The sequence below is a fragment of the Phalaenopsis equestris genome, unplaced genomic scaffold (assembly GCF_001263595.1).
Source record: "Phalaenopsis equestris unplaced genomic scaffold, ASM126359v1 Scaffold000258, whole genome shotgun sequence".
Lineage (NCBI taxonomy): Eukaryota > Viridiplantae > Streptophyta > Magnoliopsida > Asparagales > Orchidaceae > Phalaenopsis > Phalaenopsis equestris.
This window is the reverse complement of record NW_018164700.1, coordinates 1,638,971-1,662,642: the sequence shown is the minus strand read 5'-3', so window position 1 is coordinate 1,662,642 and position 23,672 is coordinate 1,638,971. Positions and strand designations below refer to the sequence as shown.

Below are 23,672 nucleotides of genomic sequence, written 5' to 3'. Positions count from 1 at the left end.
CTACTTTTCAACAAGCATTAAAAGATTCAATGAAACATTGGATTTATATACATACCTCACAATTGCTATATATTTACATTTCGAACACCTAAAATTAAATATTTATATTTATAGCACTTTTAGTGTCACAAAAGCATGCATGAAAAAGATAGCAATAATAACATATTTGATTTCATTGTATGTTGATGCCCAAAAAAAAACATCAACCAATAATGAAAAGATTAACAGAATAACCAATAAACTTGACGAATAAATTACTGTATGGTGTCCTCCAATAAATGATAATAATGTATCACAGAGCAGAGATTCTCAATCTGAAGTTATTAAGCAAAAAAATATCATATCTACAAGAGAACAAGCAGAAAGAAACGAAGAAAGGCGCATGATACATTGTCAAGCATAGGAGTAGATCAGCCAAAGTTTAAGTTTAAAACTAGTTACGAAGTCGACTATTGAAACAAATTATTACTCAAAATAGGGAATGTTCGGCATTACATTTCACACCTCATGCAGGTGTTGTAAGAAAGTAGTCCCTTGAATAGACACAATAGTTGTTCGGCTAGTTGCCACCCCTCAAAGCTAGAACGAGATGAAGCACAGAACCTCCTTCAATGTTGTATTCCTTGGCAGTCTTGTCATCAGCCAGCTGCTTTCCTGCATAGATTAGCCTGCAAATCAAATAAATGGGAACCGATTAGAAGGTTCAATAAAAAGACGGAAGTAACCAAGTCATGAATAAAGAAAGTCATTTAAACGAGTGAAAAATCATGCAGGTTTGGTTAAGCGTATAAAACAAATTCAACAACAGCAGCTGATGGTCAAGACAGTTGTATGATTAACACCGCTTTGAATCACCTTTCAGGCCTCCTCTTATGTGACCGATAGCTCTCTCTCAGACATCCCACTTTTCTAAGTACCAGAGGACTCGTGCCACCGACAGAAATGCGGATTATAGATAAAACACTCAACCGCTCAGGAAAATGAGGGGAATGCAGAAAAGCTCTTACCCCTAACCTACTCCTCTCGAAGAAGTTGTTCAAAAAAGTTACAGCGACTATTATAATTTTTTTTTTTTTTCAAATAGTCAGATTGCAGCTTTTTGGTAGCTAATGCACTTAGTCGAGTCTGGTTGTAAAACACAACACTCCCACCACAACTTCTTGAGAAAAAAGTCAAAACATAATTTTGTCAAACAAATAAGCGGTGAGATGTGGAACGCACCTCTACCGCTACCCCAAATGGGCCCCTAAATCTACAGAGATAACACCGTGATATATCTACAAGCTAGCTAAAGTTATATTATTTTTTATACAATAAATTTTCTAAAGCAGAAAGAATGAAAAGGTGGCTACAAAAAACTTAGGGACCGCTTGGGATCGCTTATAGTTTTTATTTTTTGTTCATCATTTTTTATTTTATTGTTTATATTTTGATTGGAAATAAAATATGATTAATTATAATGGTCGTTTTTAAGAACACTCAAAATACGCTAAAGTTATTTGGGATGTTTTTAAAAATTAAAATTAAAAACATGCGAAAAACACTAAACAAACATATATTTTAAAACAAGAAAAAAACAAAGAAGAAAAACAAAAAACCATGAAAATACAGCTTCCGAGAATAAGCTCTAAAAGAACATCTTCTTAGGTTATTGCATTTATTGACTATATAAACGACCTCACATAAGCTCTAAAAGAACATCTAATACAAATAACCATGAAAATGCAGCTTCCGAGAAAAATAGAGCTGAGAGAGGACTACCAAGCCATAAAAGAAATCAAAGTCAGCACTAATCTTTCTTGAAAAGAGTACAAGGGGTTCAGTCATTGCAATTGAAAGATTTCCTCAATAAAGTGTGGGTTATCATGTACAGCTTCACAGAAATGGAAAGTTTAATGAACACATTAAAAGATTAGAAAGAAAAAAATACTCCTAAAACAGTTACATAAAGAAAATACCTTTGTTGGACAGGTGGAATCCCTTCTTTCTCCTCGACTCTTTCCTTGATCCTATCGATGGTATCAGTGGGCTCAATGTCAATTTCAATTTCCTTTCCAGTAAGAGTCTTCACCTTGATCATTGTTCCACCTCTAAGCCTCAAAACTAAATGGAGAGTTGACTCCTTCTGAATGTTGTAATCTGCTAAGGTCCGACCATCTTCTAACTGTTTCCCAGCAAAAATCAAACGTTGTTGATCAGGTGGAATGCCTTCCTTGTCCTGCAGCACCATAACAATGATTTTATCAATATTTAATGCTAGCAGCCCTCATGAAACCCCTGATGAAGGAGAAATGGCAAAAAAATTATTACATCGTACTTTAGATACTAAAGATGGATTTTGTATTGTATCTGCAAATCATCATTTGGAACAAATAAAAGCCCTTCTAAGAAAGCAGGCGATGAAGATTTAGACTGGCAGACCTACAAGCTAATGCCAAACACACTGTTGGCATCCTCCGAGTTCAACAGTTTCAACAGAGTCAAGTCATAGGTTTGAATCGATTAACCTGGTTTATAATACAAAAGTCATCATCCAGGCCAAAGCCTCTTCCTATCAAACAAAAGCCTAAATGGAAAGTCCAAATAAACAAGTGTAAAAACACAACATATGTTAGTACACGTGCTAGCAAACATAGTTGCATACACCCACTGTTGTGGACATAATTATGAACTTTTTTATTATTTATAATAGATACTAAAGCCATTTATATTTCCAGCTTTATAATCTTTCATGACATTTTTTGTCTAGCACTAGTTTGTGGGAAATTTGCCGATAATTTATTAACAATTTATTAGTAATTTTTTCATCATTTTGTATCTAGAAATAGATGTAGATTGGAGCGTATGACTTTATAACATGAACAAAATTTCATTAATGGATTCTGAACGTTATCAAGTGCGACACCTAAAGCTCTTATAGAAGAGGTGGCCTCTTGTTCAAATGTCCATCAAATGAAACTGGGTGGGCCCCACCAAATAGGCCTAAATTATCTCCCTCCGCAAAAAAGAGAAAAAAAACTCCCATACATCCTCACCTCTCAAATGTAGTCACACATTCCCCTTTCAAACAATCTTCACTTAGCTCTACAGCAAATTAAAGGGGAAAGATGAAGGTAAAAGAAGAGTGCAAGAAAGCATCATGAGATGATGAAGCCCTATCACAATCCTACCACAAAGGAATCTCACCAAGCTATAGGTATTCCTCGCAAATGCTAGCAAGATAAAGCAACCCTTCAATTATGTCTTACTTCTCATACTATTTCTCTCTTTTCATTTCTTCTTTTTGAGTGTGTGCGTGTCCAATTGGTAATGTTTATGCTAAGCGTTCTTGGGGAACTCCTATTTCAACGTCAATTTCAACCAACAAACCAACAACATGCATCTTTATTTTTGGGTGACAAAGGATTCTTCCACCTAGGCTCTTTGCTCAATACTCATAGACACATTTTAGCACAATGGAAGCCCATATTACGTCACTACCTCACTCATCACCTATACATCTTCCATGGAATGAATTCAAGTTGGCTCACCGGTACACTGTTTACCATCAAAGCTCAAAATTGGCATAAAATCTCATCATAATCCTTGATATTTAACTATTAGATATTGTACCCATTGAGAACCCCAAATTAGTAATATAAAGTCCTAAAAAAGCAGAAATCTCTAGGTAATGATTCATTCAGTGCTTAATATACCTTATAGAAGTTTTTTTCTCCCCCCTCAGTTAGCATGAACCAAGGCCCTCTCTCAAAGTATACAAACCCTGGCTGCAATTTAAGGTTTGTTTGGGGCAGCTGCAGCTTATCCAGATTATGCTGATAAGCAGATTATCCTGATAATCTACTGATGAGCAGCTGATCCGGATAAGCTGACTGACTGTTTGGTTTGTGCGTTTGAAAAACAACTGATTTTGGATAAATGACCATTCTGCCCCTGTTTTAGATAAGTTGTTTAGTTGTTTGGTGTGTTCGTTTTGCAAACAGCTGATAAAGAGACTACTAAGAGTAAGAGAGGATAAGCGGGAGATGTATTGTGATGAACAACTATAGTGAGAGAGATAGGTTGAGCTTTTTTTTTTTTGGGGAAAAGAGAATAGCCAAGATCAAACCATATAAGAAGAGAAAAATGTTGAGTGATTTATCCTTGATTAACTAGAATTCACATGAATAGAGTATCTGGGGCAAGCTATAATGGGTAAGAAGAAAATACTAACTATAAAACAAGAAAACTGAAATAATTCTTCTAGTAGCTTATTATGTGTACATTCACACAAGCTTAACATACATGAAAATTTTCATGTTTATTCTTATGCCTATACCCTCTTGGATCAATGGCAATCTCTTAAATGAACTTTTTGAAATAAAAATAACCTTTCTCTGAATGATAAATATTTCGTATTGACGCTTTAAAGGAATTCTGATCTCTTAAATATCAATCTCTTAAATAACCTTTCCTATAAATCAAAACCTGATGTTAAACAGTGAATTCTGGTCTTCTATTTCGTATTGATGCTTTAAAGGAAAGATAAAAGAAGTGCCAGCATAGGAGAGAGGCGTGAGAGCAAATATCAAGAAGATGCGGAGATTTGCCATGGATCTAGCACCGTCGCAGCTCACTCTTTTCTCCATTCTTGATCGGTAGATGCAGGGTATGTTCCTTCGATCTAATACCCCATCATTTCCTTGCACCAGTCGCGGCTGTCTGCGAGGATTTCGAACAGGAGAGAGGAAGGAGAAACTGCTGCTATTTGCGATGGTTTCGGAGGCGATGGTCCATGATTTTGATCGCCAGACACAAGGGTTTTGATCGCGTGAGACGCAGCCGAGATAGACTAGGGCAAGTGGGTAAAACAGGCGTTGGAAACACTGGTTGCGGGGTTATACCCGCGATCACGTTTTTGCTAAAATAAAAACGCAGTTCTTAGATAATCAGCCAAAACGTGCAAATCAAACGGTACAACGGCATTTTCAAAAACGCCGTCGCACTTATAAGCTGCCCCAAACAGGCCCTTAGTCTTATAGCTATTCTTAGGTAGAAGTCCTATGCGTCAAAATTAAACAAGAATCACTAAAAGGTACATGATCGAGTTCTTGCAACCAAAATTTGAGATGTTGACACAAACTAACAATTTTAATTTAAACAAACATGATCCAACATTGGCAACCAAAATGTAACAGCTACAGCTTTTTGCCTTCGGTTTATGTTTGCATAACTTAGATACATTGTATAACTATGGTCAACTGTTATGCCAGAGGTTTTACTGATGATGTACGCAAATTGAGAATAATGCCCAAATTTTCTTGAATAAGCAATCTAGAAGCAATTACAAGTTAAAGACAAAAGAAAAAAACATAACCAACAAATCAAAAATAGAGTCTGACACATGTTCATTGCGTGTCTAGCAAGTCAATGTACCCTACACATGTTGAAAACAATGCATTTTATTATTTTGTAATGTCATCTCAAGCATCATAGCTCATACATATATAAAAAGTGATGAGATTGATGACAAAAATTCTTCTCATTATGCCACATTTATAATGTCCTAATTCTAGTTCTCAAGTTAGGCCCAAAAAAAGACTGAAAAACAAGGAAAGAAAAGAGGATGTAAAGAGTAACAGAAAAAATGTAACATCCAAATAGCGTAAACTCTAATATGCCCATAGAATAAACTTTCTTCTATAAAAATTAGAATAAAATGATAAATTTGATGGATTGGATGCAGGCCAAAGAGAGCTGGCATTATATGAGGTTGCAACAATCAGAGAGAGGACGCGCGTGGCATCAAGAATGGGCAGGGTGTCATAATTTCCATTGCCATGAGAACAAATTCCCTCTTCATTCACTGAACTTTTTCCTTTAATTTGGCCAGCATACCTTCAAAATATCACAAGATACATAAGCATATTGAAGAAAAATTGGCCAGTGTACCTTCAAAATATCACAAGATACATAAGCATATTGAAGAAAAAGCCGGGTGGTGATTGGTCTTCTTGTTATGTATGTACTTCTTTTCTTCTCCATGATTTGCATTGTTGTTTCCTCTAATCAAAGTTTAAGAAGAGGAACATGGTTTTTCCCTCACTTCTCCCATTCACGTTAGCATATACATCAGAGAGAAAAGGGGAAGTGATTTTCCAATAAAACAATAAAAGCCCCTCCAAATATGGGAGTTACATGGGAGTTACAAGCGTGTTATAACTTCCTTGTAACTTTCGTGTAACTCAGTTGTAACTCGCGCTTTTATTTTATCCATTGAGATTACAAGGTTACAGCGGGGTTACCCGGGAGTTACACGGGAGGTTACACGGGAGTTATACGGGAGTTACAACGGGTTATAACCCCCTTGTAATTCCCGTATAAACCCCGTGTACCCTATTATGTACACATCTCTGCGTACCCCTTGACGTACGCAAATTTTTTCCCCAAATATGAGAAACGAGCCAACTAAGGGTTGTCTACCAATCTAGAGTTCTCTTCATTGGAAAGAAAGATGTTGGGTATGTTTATGGTTTTAGTTGAGCGTGCATTTGTTGCTGAAATCCTATCAAATTTGAGGTTATTAGAATCTTTTATTTAAAGGTTGCAGAATAAAAATGTGGGTTGCTTTGTTTGTTGTATAGGAGCCTATCTGCTTACTTTTAGCTCGATGTATAGCTTTGCAAACAACTAGAAACAGCAATTCGTTGGTTGAATTTAAGCTATATTAAAAGGTGATTTTTGGGATCACTGCGAAGCAGAGTGGGAAAAAATTGCCACTTGGCATCTAGAGAGTTGTTTCCTCCCCAAAGTGCATAGGCCCGTAGACAAAGGTTTACACCTCGAACACCTGCCCAATATCTGAGACAATCTCCCCATATTACAAGTTAAATTAATTGACAAAAAGCAAACCGAACAACTATTTATTCAATTAAAAGTATGTTTTATCTGAACATTAGAGAAAATAACTCGAGGATGAGGATCATGAGAAGTGATGAAAGAAGATTTAGCTCATAGTTTGTTACTTGCTTCATTTTGAAGTCAAGTATCCTTGAAACTTTGACTGTGTTATTAGATTTTAGAGTAATAATACAATGCAATGACTGGACTTCAGATTTTGTAATCTAATTAGTTTTTCTTTTCCCAAAACTTATTTTCAATGATTCTTTTTCTTTTTGTGTGTGAAATATGGAAAATATAAAATTAATAGGGTTTATTGCCAACTTCATAATAGTTAAAACACCTTACCTTTGCCTTTCAAAACATTAATTTTAAGATGCGATGTCAATAACTTTATTATTCTACTCAATTGGACGACCATACTATTTGCAAGAGTTTATTTTGACGGGAGTATATTAAATGGTTCATTCTTCACAAAACAATAGTTCAAGTGAAGATGGACAGCCCATTGCTTGATAGTCTATCACGGTCTTTTTGTCATATTGTTCTTTTAGTAGATTTGCTTGATTAAAAGCAACATTATTCAATGATAAAAAAATTTCATGATCTTAAAAGTTTCTTTGAGATTAGGGAAATAACAAGAATTACAAGATATTATTACTAAAAGTAGATCATAAAATGCTATATAATGACAACCCTAAAGGCTGCAAATTGAAATTAATAATTGCACCGTCTTTTTCCTTTTAAACCGCTACAAAATCTAACGTGCAGCCAAGATTTTAGAAGGTAGTTTATAAGTGAGAGAATTTTTTTTTTATATTGAAAATACTTCTCATTAAGATCTGCACTTTTCAAAGTACTAACTTTCAGAATTCAAAGTATATTGACAACAACAGAAGTCATGATGGTAACTTTATTTGTAAGCTTGATGCAAAATGCATCATCGTCATTAATTTATGTGCATTATCATCAACATAACAATTCAACACCACCTACATACATTAGATCATACTAGTCAATAATAGATTTATTCCAGTTTGATTGGGTCTAATTTTAATGAACAGATTTAATCACGTTTGATTTGACTTGATCAAGTTGATGATATTAGACTATATCTTTATTTAGTTTTCAAATGAAGACACAAAATAAAGAAAATACAAATAAACACAACTAAGTACTCAACAAGAAAGACACTGAGCAAAATAGAACAGAAATCCTACTTATGTAAATTTGCACAGATTGGTAGGTCACAGGAGCACCAAAAGTAAAGCGGGTCAAATCACAAGGGCGGATGAGTGAGACTCCTACAACCCACATGAGTTCAACCAAATCTGAATATTAGAAAGGTGAAGCAAATAGCCAAATATGCGCCTAGTTGCTCCCTCTAGTGCACTTATATTGACTATGGGGTCGTTTGCTCGACAGCAAAAGAAATGCATAACATTATCTTTGTAGAGGTTTTAAAAGTACAAACATTTGATTAGTATAAATTTCTATATATTCGTAATTCACTCCCTATTTCATTTTCAATGTATTTGAAATTCGCCAGATTTGAGCGAATTCCAATTATATTTGGCTAGGTCACAAAATAAATGCAAATAGCCAAATATGTGCCTAGAACGCAAAATAAATGTAGAGTAAAATTCCTATATTTTTGTAATTCATTCCTATTTCATTTTCAATGTATTTGAAATTCGTCAGATTTGGGCAAATTCCAATTATATTTGAATCTTCCTTAAATGATGCAAAATATGATTATTGACAAAGATCCTTAGATCAATGACTGGTAAATCTAATTATATAAACTAGGAAACGATAACAACATCGGATGATGGAATAATAGAATCTTAATTGAGTTTGTTATAATTCCCAACACTGTCTAATCTATGAGCAAAATGTTAAGGTAGTGCTTTATCACCGCTTGTTTTGGGCAACTTTTTAGTTGTTTTACATATCACTATCATGGTAAAACAATTGACTCTTATTATGGTCAAAACAAGCTTTTCATGACCGAGCCCTAAAGAGTGCTTTATGCAACAAGCTGTGTTCCTTATTTCTGAGGAGGAATCAAGAGTACCTCAAGTTTACATATCTTAACTCTCACAAACCATCACCTAAACTCATTTTGCTATGAACAAAAGTATCATATGATCATATAAATCACTTATCACAGTCATATAGAATCATATATCATCAAAATTTATGAGTTTATATTTTCACTCCAACGGTTACGCCGTTACGGAATTTAAAAAGAATAGTTGCCATTTTTCAAAATTGTTGTGGGTGTTCGAAGGAGATACATACCATAGAATATGACAATGAGATTCTTTCTTGTTTTTTTTAAGAAATTTGGTAGATATCCTGATGTTTTAAGAGTTAAATAATGACCTTTTTTTCCTTGCTTACATTTCCATATACAAACATATGCAAATTATTTCCTATTGAAGGCCAAAGAAGGTTGAAGAATAATATTTTTGTTATTTGTGCGATCTACTTAGTAGTAGGCATTTTTATTAAAAAAAAATGTATGTGATGTTTGTATCATGTGTGAAAGGATCATCAACATGGGTTATAGAGAGGAATTTACTCAAATATAGTACAAATTAGCTAATCAAACATATATTTAGAGTTAAAGAAAATTGTGAACATAAGTGGGAATATATATACATAAATTGATTCTAAAAATGGGATAAATTATTAAATAGATTAATTAGGCTATACAAATTAAAGACTTAACTATTAGGACATTAAAGTAAGTTGCTTACGAGTTAATTACATAATTAGGGATTGGTTTATGTGATAATAAAATAGCCTAGCTAGTCATGTATTAACAAATTAATAGATTTACTTGATCAGGGATTAACTAATAATTAGATTAAGATTTAATAATATGTTCAGGAGTAATCCCAGATATAACTAAAAAAATATAATATAATATAATATAAAATTAAGGGCAATTTATAATATGATGCAAACAACCTCTAGCTTTAAAATGAAACCAACAAGACTTCACACTATTTTAAAATAAATATTTTCACCACCTCTTCAATTATGATTCTACTGCTAATTTATATCAATACATCAAAATAAATTATCATACATTATTCTATCACCAATTTCCTTGCTGTTATTACTATATCAACCTAATATATATAATGTTCAAGCCCTTATTCTATCACCCAATTCCTTGCTGTTATTACTATATCAACCTAATATATAATGTTCAAGCCCTTATTAATACTTCATATAAACTAAAAGATGTTAAGAAATGTGAATATTTTATTAACCTAAAACAAATCTATTTATTGATTTATAAAAAAAAAATTCTGAAAAAATTTAAAGGAATTTCTAATTTTATTTTATGTCAAAACGTTATCAATCTATAAGTTTAATAGATGAAATTATATTAACTATTGGTGCAAAATTTTGTTCCATGACAGTAGTTTATCAAAAAATAAAAAATATATTTTAAGTTTTTAAAATTAAAAATTGATCAATTGAAATATATTATAGAAGTTTTAATGACTAAATAAATTTCACCCTTCCTTTCTCCAACACAAGGAAACATTACAAAATCTATCCCAATATGGGGCTTCAAAAAGCTCACTTGGAAGAATTAGAAAATATATACATTTCCTTTGCTCTTTAAACAGCAAGTAAATAGTACTATAAAACATGACTCTGATATAAACAAATATAGATTATGATAATTTTTAATATTTTTAATATTCAAGTCAGCATAAATATAACATAAATTGAACTTCCATTCATTGACTCTTATTTGAAATAATACTTCAATCTTTCACTCTCTCTTATATGTAAATTTAACAAACCTAACACCTCACAATTTAATATTATAATAAATATGTAATCCCTAAACAATTATAAATTGCACTTCAAAGTGCAATATATACCACTTCTCATAAAATTTATCATAAAAAAAATTAAAAAAAATTGCACTAAACTCTTGATTGCTATTCCACATATTTTAGGTCTCGGCTCTGTCCCTCACGCTTAACTCAAAGATAATCTCATAATAGACTCCCAATCGGCATGATCCTCATCCCCTCCCACTATCACTCTGATCTCACAATCAGATGAAGACAATACCTTTAGTCAACCACGGTAGCTTGTTAAACTCGTTAGGGCTTAAGGTTATGAGACTTGCTGCCCAAGAAGAAGTGCCAGCTTAACCTTCATGAGTATAATACCTCAAGACATTAGCCTCAGCTTAAAAAACATAAGCCTCACTGGCTAAAAAAGACGCAAGTCCCACAATGACAATAAGGCATAAACCTTGAAGTATTTTGTTATAAGCCTCAAATCAAGGAACACCTTAAGGCATGAACCTCGAATGAATTTTTAAACCATGGATTAGATAATAGTAAAACATAAATATATGATTGAATTGTTAATTAAGGTGACAAATAAGTGGTTAATAATAAAAATTGAGAAGGAGGTAAAAAGAGAAGGGAGAACACATTGGGATGAGCTTAATCAACCTCTCTAAAATGTCCATTTTCCTTTTACTCCACTCATGTGAAATATAGAGAGGGCTAAAGAGGCCAAGGAAAGAAAGTATCCTAAATGCTAAAAAATTATAACATTTAAATCCATTTACAACTTTAAGGCAGGTAAATGTATTTTAGGAACCAACACAAACCAACATATCCAAAGGGGAAATAACAAGATAAAAATATAGAAATAAAACTAACAAATACTTTTGACATGATATTCATAACTCAATGATGCGGGGCCGTTCACGCCCGCGGAACTAGTCACGTTCGTCGACCTTCCTGCTTGCTGGTCCATTTTAGAACTGGTCCAACCTTCCTGCTGGACTGAGACAAATTCATTACCACTTAAAGCTCGTGATTCCTCTTGGCTCCTCTTCAAAGATCAATTGCTTCCCGTGCCCTAGCCTTCCACCTCATCCTGGCCGTTGCAGCGCCCCTCTTCATTTCCTACCATTTCCTCCCCTTCCTTTCTCAGATTTTACCATTGCTAGCTGCTAGTTTTCTCTCTAATTATATGTCTTTTTGCCTAGGCCCTAGTCAGTTGTTGGTTTTCTGATTTCCGATGTCCTTCCTAGTGTTCCCACTTCGAGGGTCATACCCTTTGGCATGTGGTGCTACGGTTGTATCTCACCCTATACGGTGTGTATCCCCTCTCTACCCTACCCCCACCCCCACCAATCCTGGCGTTGCCCTTTATCGCTGCAGCCCTCCCAACTCCGCCCCAAGTTGTCCACCCTCCCAGCTCCCTCCAACGACACTGACCAGTCAAATCTCTTACAGGCTGCCACGACATCCTCTCAAGCTTCCCCCTTCCTCAGCCGCACCTCCCCGTCACTCTACAGCAGACAACCTCCCTCCAGGATCCTTCTAGCACCACTTCTAGCCGAGTAGACATGCCCTTGAGCCCTCATTTGTCAGCCTTCAAGACTATCGTCTCCTTAGGTGTTGGTTAGCAGTCGCCTGTCCTTCCCTAGCCTCACCTCGGCAGATTTCCAGCAGCCTTCTGGGACTATCACACCGGTTTCGTCACATTCCAGGATTGTTTCTACTTCATGTTGAGTTTATTTCTGCATTTACTATTTTTGTTATTGTTTGTGTCGTTTCATCTTACTGTTTATATGTTTTTGCTTGGTGTTTACATGTCTTTATTGGTCAAGAGGCATCATAGTACTCGTTTTTACATTTTAGCAATAAAATTTGTCACATTTAAGTTGTGGTTTGGGTTAGCTCCAGTATCACTCAAGGATTAGGTATACAGGAGTTTTGTATTTAGGTTTATAAGAGGTAGAATTGATTGCTAGGTTGACATTTCTCCCTTTATCAGCTTAAGGTTGTTGGAATTCCAAGGCCATGCATATGTGGGATATGTGCAATTGGATGTGTGTGTGTGTATGTGTGGAAAAAAAAACAAAAGGATAATGGAATTCCTCTCCGATTGAACGTAGCTTGCTTTATTAACGACAATTTGACTGCTATAGGTCTGATTTGGACTAAGCAAACACCCTCGGAGAGGTATATGGCTATATATGTGTAGAGAGAGAGAGAGAGAGAGAGACCAAACCCTTTATTCACCCTGGGATAGAGGCCAGAAGTAGAAAAGTGAGAGAGGGAGTTTTAGAGATGATATGAACTCTTTCTTATTCATGCCATCTATTTATAAGACAACATAAGGTTTTAAAACCCAACAATATGTCAAAATTTTGAGAAAAATAAACTGAAATCTGAATATACTCGATTCTTTTTCCCTTCACTTTCATTTCATTAAATAATAATCATACAATCTATTTTAGGTACAAAATATTCTGCACAATCTATTTTAGGTAATCTAATAATAAATATTTTTAATCTAAATATTCAACTAAAAGGGAAATAAATCAGAATAAAAATATTGGAAATAAAGAAGCTTCTAATTATAGAGAACGCTTAATTTAGCTATTTGATTTTCATTCTTCCTAATTGACATCCCCCCTCAAATTGATGTTAACTGATCAAGAAGCATCAATTTGCCAACAAGAAGCTGATAACATTGTCGGGACAAAAAATCCTCAAGCTGCCGAAACAGAGAGTGTCGAAGCCTAAGAATGTCGAAGCCTGAAAGTGTCGAAGCCCGAGAGGCCGAAGCATGAGAGTGCCGAAGTCCGAGAGGCCGAAGCCTGAGAGTGCCGAAATCCGAGAGTGCCGAAGCCCGAGAGACCGAAGCCTAAGAATGTCGAAGCCTGAAAGTTCCGAAGTCCAAGAGGCCGAAGCATGAGAGTACCGAAGCCTGAGAGTGTCGAAGCCCGAGAGTGCTGAAACCCGAAGCTTACGCGTACGAAGCAAAGCGTAAGAAGCAGTAAAAGATGTCACAGAAGCAGCGATGGTCAACAAAGGAGATTTGAAGCAGACAAAGAGAACGAGATCGCAGATTGCGGATGAGACATGAATCACGATCGAGATAACCGATTGCGGACGAGACAATAAATGAACAAGATCGCAAAATGCAACGGACGAAAATCCTTAGATGGGCGAATCAAGGCAAAGAAATAGTTTCTCCCTTCCTGCAAGAAGGCCGACAGGAAGGGAGCCTTGACAGTCCTCCAATAACTACCGATAGTTATAGCAAAATTTTGGCTTTGATACCATGTCAAAAATTTGAGAAAAATAGGTTGAAATCTGAATAGGATCGATTCTTTTTCCCTTCGCTTTCATTCTATTAAATAATAATCATACAATCTATTTTAGGTACAAAATATTCTGCATAATCTATTTTAGGTAACCTAATAATACATACTTCTAATCTAAATATTCAGCTAAAAGGGAAATAAATCAGAATAAAGACATTAGAAAAAAAGAAGTTTCTAATTATAGAGAATTCTTAATTCAACTGTCTGATTTCCATCATTCCTAATTGGCACAATATCCCAACTCCAAATTTAAAGCGGAAGAAATCTCCATTTGAGTTTAAAAAGAAAAACAATTCCCTAGAATCAAGGTAACTAGCACAAAATGGAAGACAAATTCAAACTCCATAAATAAAGTAATTTATAAGAAAGCTTTAAATTGAAGTAAAAATTCAGCCATGGGCCCAACCCGTGTCCAATGTGCTAGCCCCAAGGTCTCTTATCTTGAAGCTCGCTAGTAGTTACCGCTAATAAGGATTTACCTGGATCATTTTATCATACCTTAACTATAATGATATAATAATGTGCATGGTAAGAGGAGAAATCCATCAGAAAAAGGTGAAGGTCAAAGGATAATAATAAAAAACAAGGATTATCATAAAGGCTTGAATTTCCCTTTACCTGTAAGAGGGTTAGTTTGAGATGGATGGATGAATGCATGCATGCATGTGTGTGTGTGTGTGTGTGTGTGTGTGTGTTAATCAAAGATGGAGGGCAACATGTGAGTGTCCACCCCATATGTGCTAATTCAACCCACATGGATTTGAAACGGGGACCGAGGGGACTTACGTTGAAGCAGTCAACCACAGGTTGCACACACACACATGTGTGTGTGTGTGATATTTACTTGGTGTAAAAGTGAGATTATTTCCTCCTAAAATTCACAATTATCAACACTAATATTTTAAGAAGCTACACAACGTTTTATGCACAAGCTGTCCAGAGACATCTAAAAAAAACTCCAAACAAAACTATATCTCTGATTTTTAGACTACAAAACATCCATCAGTGTCCATAAAAATTGATGTCACAAGAAAAAATTGTCCTTCAGCTACAACAATGAAACGAACGAATCTCATTTTCTATATCTTACCAATAGTGATTTTATAGGAAGCTACATAATGTTTTATGCACAAGTTGCCCAAAGACATCTAAAAACAAACTCCAAACAAAACTATAACTATAATTTTTAGAGTATAAAGCTTCCATCAGTGTCCATGAAAAGCAAAAACTGTACTTTAGCTACAACAATGAAACGAATGAAACGAATGAATCCCATTTTCAATATCTACCAGCCAAACAAAGAACACATTTATTTTAGATCATTTACAAAATGCCCATGGATGAATGAAAATGACTCATGATACTGTTGGAAAATAAAGTTGTTCTAGAAGTTTCAAGAAGATCTCATCGGAAAGATTTGGATTTAGAAATTCAAAAGTATTATTCGAAGTAAAATAAATGATTAATTGAATTTTGAATAACGAAAATACATCAGTAAATGCTTGTACTAGAACTATTTAAATCACTCAATATAAACATTATAGTGGCTTTCAAGTATTAAGAAATTTAGAATACAAATTGCCTTCGTTTTTTTTTCATCTTCTATAACTTCTTCTATTTTCCATGTTCGACTGCCACTATGTTCATTTTATTCACCACGTCATTATTATCAGCAAGCAAAATGTACTATCAGGGCAGAACCAACCTCCCAAACTATCCTTTTGCTACACCATAACGCATTAGCACCCTTTATCACTATTTCTGCATCTACCTTTCCAAGCATAAAATTTTCCTTCCAAGGAAAAAAATCATTCAATGTGTCTTGTATTCCTTTCTTTCTCTATAAGCAGATACTACCCCATGACGCAACTGAGAAATTGGAACCTTTGTTGTGTAGTAGTACTTGCACAACAGGTGGATATAACAAATACATCTCACCTTCACTATTGTCCAATTCAAATTCCTTTCTAAGAGATCCAAAACATTATATTCATCTGCATAAACAATGGCCCCAACCGACACCTTTCAATTACAATTTCCTAAACTAAGGGTCCATTTGGGGCAGCTTATTCGTGTGTTTGGCGTTTTGAAACCGCACATATGGCATTTTGAAACCGCACATACGGCATTTATTTCGTGGGTTTGATCTGTGTATCCAGCCCGCAATTCTAATTCGTCTATTAGATGCAGCCCGCAGAATCAACCCTGCGGCCCGCATCTTCTATCAGATTATTATTGGCTTACCCCTCTGTTCGACCTTCTCCCACTCGAGCTCTCGATTGTTGCTATCTAGCTCTTCCACTGTCGTCGAAGTGGCGGCAATAGTCGGCGGCACTTCCTTTCCTTCAGGCTCTTTCGTTCTTGCAAACAAAAGGGAGCCGACCAAATACAGAGAGTTAACCCGCAAGAGAGCCGACTAAACAAGAGAACAGTTCCGCAATAACCTTTGCTTTAATGCTAACCATCAAAAGCACTTCCACCAGATTCTTTGTTATAATCCTCTCCATCATCTTCTCCGACGAGTCGCCATCGTTAAAAGCTCTTGAGCACCCGCGCTTACAATTTCTCAAGTTCGTTTTCAAATGAAGTGCTTGACGAAAATCACAATAGAGCAATAGAGCCAATGCAGAGGAGAATAACAAAAATGAAGGCATAGGGCGGTCCAATCCCTGGCCATAGACTACTGGAAAGCGGGAGAAGACTCAAAGCTTATTGTCTGTTTTCAATTTATGGCCCTTATAATATGAATGTCATCCCAAAAAAATTATACAAAAAATAATTTACATGCCATAAAAAAGAATTATACATTAACACTGCCGTTGCCGGTCCCAAGCCCGGATGAGAAAAGTGGAGGGTTGTGTTAGGTAGTTCGACAGTCAGCGTAAAACTTGTCGAAAAAATCATGACATGAATCCTTTTGATCATTGTGTAAGTGCTAGGGCGTCCCCTGTAAGCGACGCGCTGTATAGCCTGAATACAGTGAAAAGTGTGCAAGGGCCGCTACACCGGCGCCCGGGTGTAGTGTTAAATAAGCAAGGGTTCCCACATTACGGGCGAATGCGGGTAAAGAAGTTAGTCCATAAAACTAATGAAACTAATATTAGGATAGGATCTTGGAATATAGGCACTCTCAATGATAAATTAATGGAATTAGTTGATATTATGATTCATAGGAAAATTAATATCTTATGTATTCACTATCTAAGACCCATTCATTATTCTATCCAGACAATTGACAGAAACAGAATTAAGCAATTGCATCTTTTTGTACGTTGTGATCTACTCACAAAAAGGAGGCACAAACAAAATAGAAGAAAGAAATGTGATAAAGAAGGGAAAATAATATAAAGAAAAATAATACATAACAGTTTACTTCTCTTGCAAAAGGGTGAGGAGTTAATTGGAGTCAGTACAAGACCAAATAAAATGTAAAAGAAGAGGAGAGAGAACAAGATGAGGCAGGTCGATACAGTAAAAGCAATAAGGCCTCTCACTAATAACTAATTATACTTTTATTTTATTTTTTATTTTAGAAAAGGGCTAACATATATTATTCGGAAATAATCATTTAAATAGAAAAACTTATTTTCAAACCATAAAAATCAACCAAACTAAAAATAAGAGATTTTATGTAGAGGCTGCCATTATCAACTTTGAATAAATTCTCAAAGACAAATTTGGTGTATTTCCTAATAAGCTTCTCTACTTATCTATAACCCCGTTTGTGTTATACATATCCTCACTGATTCAATCAAAAATAACTTTAATGTCTTGAAAAACCATGTATCTATGAGGAGTTGATGTTGCTAGCTTTTGGATTTGTTTACAAATCAACCATAATTAAGGTTTGCTAAAATCTCCTTGTTTTTCTACTTCCTATGTCCTACATCCCCAGGACATTCCTAAGGCCTCAAAAATATCCTCTCTCACGAAAACTAGGTCACATTCCTTCCACTAAAGCTTAACTCATGTTATATACCTGTTGTGATCCATCCAAAAAAAAAAAAATTCAGAACTTCCTAGTTACATATCCAATTACCCTAAAAGCAACATTAATTAGCTAGCATTCCAATGATTTGACCTGATAGTCATCACCCTTTTCTGTGAAAGAAAATTTAGCTTTATAATCACAAAAATTTTTAACCAAAAAGCTATTCAGAAATCCTAAACTAGTCAACCTCATCATTAACCCTCTACCAATCTCTAACTATCCGCCATCACTCATAAAACCCTTGAAACCTGTTAGAAACATTTCCATTATAGGTGTAAGCAAATCAAGTTAAGCTTGAGTCAAAAAAACTAGAGCTCGTCTGGTCAGTCCAAAACTCGGCTCGAACTCAAGCTCAAACATAGTTCACCCATTTATTCCCGAGGACGAGCTCCACTTGAGAGGAAGTCACAGAGACTAGGAGCAAAAACCGAAAAAGAAGAGGGTTCATGAGTTGTGATTTGTGAAATATACTTTTTTTTTCAAAAAGAATAAGAAGAAGAAGAAGAGGTTAAGAACATAAACAAAAGGAAGAATAGGAGCTTGCTAGAGAAGTCATCGATGAGATTAGTGGACAACGTGGGAGCATGCCAAAACAATGTTTTAAGCTCGTCGAAGAAGCTCAAGAGGAAGTTACAAAGGTCAGCAATAGAAAGAATGAAGACGGGGCATTCGATAGACATGAGGCAACTCAGAACATATAGATGACAAAAGCAAAAAAAAAGAAGTTTTTAAGTTAAATAAATATAGTCAAGCCAACGAGTTAAACTAGCAAGCTCAAGGTCGAGCTTGTATGATATATGAGCCTCGAATTTGGCTTGAACTTTAGCTCACAACTTGAAAAGTTGGACTCACATTAATTTGGCCAGTTTAAGCCAACCTGGCTCAATTACACCCTTAATCCCCATCATCGGTAGTAAATGAATACAGGGAAAAAATCAATGAATACAAGGAAAAATCCAATATATACTATAAAGAAGCCTTTGCAAACATTGCTTAGCTTGAAGTAACAATGATACTTATCTTCTAAGAAAATATTATGTCAAAGATATTTCAATTTGACAAAAAAAAGTACCATTTAAAACAATAATCTCATGGAATCTACTAGAAACAACAGCCGGGGAATTATTTGAGGACCAAAAAAAGCTCTAAAAACTTAAAAAAAAGACTCGCTGCAAGCTCACAACGCCAAGAAATTGTAATTCCATAATTAAAGAGTACTTTGCTCAACAGGTTTCACAAGATGCCCTCACAAGCATTCCTTATACCTGAAGACCAATTCAAAGGGAGATATTTTGTTTGTATGTCTATACATGGACACTTTAAATTTCACAGTAAAAAATCCTATGATAATTAAAGAATTCAAATGATTGATGAATGATGAACATGATATGACTGACTTGGACTAATGGGTCATTTTTGGATATTGAAATAAAGCAACATGAAGGCTTTATAGGGAGAATTGTAAGATAGTTTTCATTGGAACATTATTTACTTATTGATACTTAAATATTATAGCATTGAAATAACTAAGAGTGAAAGAGGAAAGCTAAAAAATTCGAATTATTTCAGTAGGATGTCCAAGATACTTGATTGACATGTACATAACATGTGTTTGTCGTTATATTGGTTAACAAAGATATATGAAAACCCACAACAATTCTCGTCCTAAATTAGCTAAAAGGATTCTCAAATACAAAAAGGGGACCATGAATTATGATTTTATTTATTCACAAACAAAAAAGATGGAACTTGTCGGACTCAATTATAGTCATTAGAAAATAAGCAATGATAATCGTTGCTATCAAATTGGTATTCTAACTTGATGATGCAGCACATACATGATAATCAAAATCTATTGTTTCTTTATCAACCTGTAAGCAATATGTATAGGTATAACTTCTAGTGTTTGGCATGCTATACAGTAAAGAGGATCACTTCAAGGTCTTAAAATACAATAGAAGGGCTCAACAAAGATGCATGTTGATAATAAACATATTGATATTTGTTTTCACTTTAACAATGAGCATGTTAAAATTGAACAAATTGATCTTCTCCATGTAAAGCCAAATGATTGAGTTGCTCATATGCTTAAAAATCACTTAAACTTGCAGTTTTTTAGTGTCTAAGAAATATACTTAGAGTTAGGAAATATGGAGAAGCAAGTTTAAATAAGGGGAGGTGTGTGTTAGAAAAGAAACTTGTTCTGAAAGTTTGAAGTTCTCCTGGGAAAGATCTAGATGTAGAAAGTTCAAAAAACTACACTTCGATGATGAAAACTCATTAGTAAATGCTTAGACTATAAATTTCCAAACAACCTGCATAAACTTGTGGCATTATGGATTTGAAATATGAAGAAAATCATTATACACAATTGCATTTACTATTTATCCTTCGCCACTTCTTCCTTTTTCCATGTTCAATCTCCTCTTCATTTAATTCATCCCCGCCCCCGCAATATTATTAACCAGCAACAACAACAACTTGTGGAAATTTGTTTCAAATTTACAAACATCAGATATATTAAAGAACAAAGACGTATCATCATCATTAACCTTGTTCCAACTATTTAGGGTTTGTATGTGAATCCTCATTCTTCATTCATAGATATTGAGGAATACTCGAGAAGTTAAATTTATTGATGCAAATATTTACACAACTTCCAATCATGCTATCTTTACTCCAACACTTTTCCTTCATAACAATCCATATTAATGCAAACAACAAAAGCACTGATACATCATCCAACCTGCCTTGAAAATGCCCAAGCCTCAAAACTTTTTGACACCATCCTATCTTTAATGTTTGCTAATCTTACATTCTCTATCATGCAACCTTATCACAATTACATCTTAAGGTTCTCATTCTATCATACTCAACATGGATATCAATGACTTATTTAAATACCCAACATCCATAAAACACATTTAGTATGACACTATTATTTAAATTTTCTTTTGACTCTCTCGAATATTTTCTTATGGGATCGTAATCTGTACTACTAATACAAATCAAATTTGACCACGCAGCCCTAACTATAAAAGATCATCGTAAGTACCTTATCTATTATTGGGGTATGAAGTAGCTCGAAAATATTAGAAACAAACAAAACCTTGTTGCAATAGAAAAGGATCATATGTTTTCCCTTTCAATCTAACAACAATATATTCTCGAATTACAATTGTTGCCTGTGCAGGGTTATTGTATAATAACTACCTTCGCATTATGTCTGTGGGAAATACTCAGTTCCACTAAAGAACTTCATAAATTGGATGAGATGTATCTCCAAAATAACCAAAAAAATAAGTATGAAAAAATCCCTCGTGTGCTTTGCATCCAATCTCTCCCACATATATCTTAAATCTCCAATCCTAAACTAAACTGCTTTTAAATGCCCAAAATTTAAATAAAATTCTATTGTGATGTCAAAACGCTTGAGCAAGCGCTGGTTATGCAACCCTGTTCAATTTGTATCACCAAGACAGTTAAACCTAAAATTCGCCAGATGACGAAGGCAGACCCTGCTAACCCCTGAAAGTGAGGTAAAACAACTTTAAACAGGCCATGTGCAAAAGAAAGAAAAGCTGCAACAATGATCGGAAAACAGTATCCAGCCACCTAAGCTGCATGAAAAGGAGACAACAAGCACCTCCAGATCTACGAGGGATACCAAAACAAGCATCTGTCGCGCTACTGCCTGTTTATCAAACCCTAGATCAACCGCTCAGGGAAATGAAATGAAGGACAGACCTGTATCTTGGCTTTGACGTTGTCGATGGTATCGCTGCTCTCGACCTCCAGGGTTATGGTTTTCCCCGTAAGAGTCTTGACGAATATCTGCATCTTTACTCCGTCGATCGCTTCGCTGCTAGACGAAGCAAGCGCAAAGAACGAGTGTGGGAACTGGGCTGCTAATACCGGAACAGAGATAGATTGGAGAGGAATGGAGGACAGACCTTTATAGCGAGTGGGCACCAATGTGTTAATTTGCCTTCTTCCGAATCTACAGCATAATCGACTGCATGCAGATCCAAACATTTACATTTATAAAATTATCATAAAGCAAACAATTCTTATGCATTTGCATATCAAGTATATAATATTTCATAATTTAATATATATAACTATAATTATTAACATCACATAAAAGCACAATCATTATTATCTTTTAAGAAATAAAAGACTCCTTTTAGGCATATATTTATCACACTACAATGTTATAAATATAAATATCAATTTTTGAGTGTTTGATATCTCAATACAAAAGAATTGTGTGATGTATGTAAATTTTTAATTATTGAAATGCATCGCATTAAAATGATCTCCATATTAAAATGCATCGAATAAAAATGATCGCCAACATGACAAATAGTTGAAATAAGAATCAACGTTAAAAGGATTGACATAAGCTGCATGATCATATATGAGAGTCTGAGACGCATGACACTCACGTCATAACTTTTTCATTGAGAACACATTGACAACCCTCATATTGTAGAAATTATATTTTAATTTCACTTTTTCTTGTGCGTGGAAGGATTAAAAAAAAGAACTCTAATGAGAACATTATGACGGTCCCTTTTTCTCTCTCTTACCCCTGTTCAGAGATTATATCATCTCCTTAATTCTATCGAATGAGCATCATTAGATGTATGGAGAACCAAGGCCCTGAGATCGAACACATTCATTTTCTTTCTTCACCTCATGAACAATACGGGGCCTTACTTAATTCTATCGAATGAGCATCATTAGATGTATGGAAAACCAAGGCCTTGAGATCGAACAAATTCATTTTCTTTCTTCACCTCATGAATAATACGGGGCCTTATATGTATTAAACTTTTTCATATTTGCATGCATCACACTTAAAATTTAATATCTCATAAGAAAATATCACAACTAACTTCTTAAAATTAAAAACATATTTTTAGGCATTGCTTTATAATTAAACTTTTTCATATTTGCATGCATCACACTTAAATTTTAATATCTCATAAGAAAATATCACAATAACTTCTTAAAATTTAAAACATATTTTTAGGCATTGCTTTATAGCACCAAGGTGTTATGATCGTAAATATCAAACTTTTGGTGTTAGATATATAAATACATAAAAAATGGGGGAGTATGTATGAAAAAGTCCCATTAATAAAATTCATCTTCACCTACTATGCCTTGGCAACCATTCAAGTTGAAAGCGGAATATACCCAAAATCACATTCCTTGGCTGCCTTTATGTTATTTGATTCCTTTTCTTTTCCATAAGCCCTAAAGCCATAATGAAGCATCGCCACTTTACTTTAGTCGTATTGCGATGCAATGCAATAAGCCATTGTGAATCGAATAATTTAGCGCAATTTTAAGTATTATTTATAGATTTACAAACCTACCACTTTAATTCCTATGCAAATATCTAACACCTAATTAAACTTCAGTTTTACATGTATATGTCATTCTACATTTGCAATTATTTTCTTTCAAGTGGATCAAAATTTTATTCATCAGTAAGCGGTTATTTGTTGTGGTATATATAATCGATGACGAAGCGAAAAATAGAACGAGAAAATTCACACCAGAAAAAAGTAACACAGCGGAACACACAGATTTGTGGTTTCGGCAAATTTC

At 34.7% G+C, this 23,672-nt stretch overlaps 1 protein-coding gene across 1 annotated transcript; it reads right to left on the bottom strand.

The window, feature by feature from the left end:
• Positions 1-304: 304 nt before the first annotated feature.
• Positions 305-22,053, bottom strand: LOC110024538 (ubiquitin-NEDD8-like protein RUB2). Its single transcript, XM_020724560.1, has 3 exons — positions 21,798-22,053; positions 1,959-2,218; positions 305-668 (listed from the first exon to the last, which is right to left on the bottom strand). The coding sequence occupies exons 1-3, from the start codon at positions 21,888-21,890 to the stop codon at positions 560-562; spliced, it is 462 nt and encodes a 153-aa protein (XP_020580219.1). The 5' UTR covers positions 21,891-22,053; the 3' UTR covers positions 305-559.
• Positions 22,054-23,672: the final 1,619 nt, after the last annotated feature.

Bases quoted from the DNA above. Each gene is read 5' to 3' on its own strand.
- LOC110024538 (XM_020724560.1), bottom strand. From the start codon at position 21,890: ATGCAGATATTCGTCAAGACTCTTACGGGGAAAACCATAACCCTGGAG. The intron at 2,219-21,797 runs GTCTGTCCTTCA...ATGGTGCTGCAG, and splicing joins ACGTCAAAGCCAAGATACAG to GACAAGGAAGGCATTCCACC. The intron at 669-1,958 runs GTATTTTCTTTA...TTTGATTTGCAG, and splicing joins ATTCCACCTGTCCAACAAAG to GCTAATCTATGCAGGAAAGC.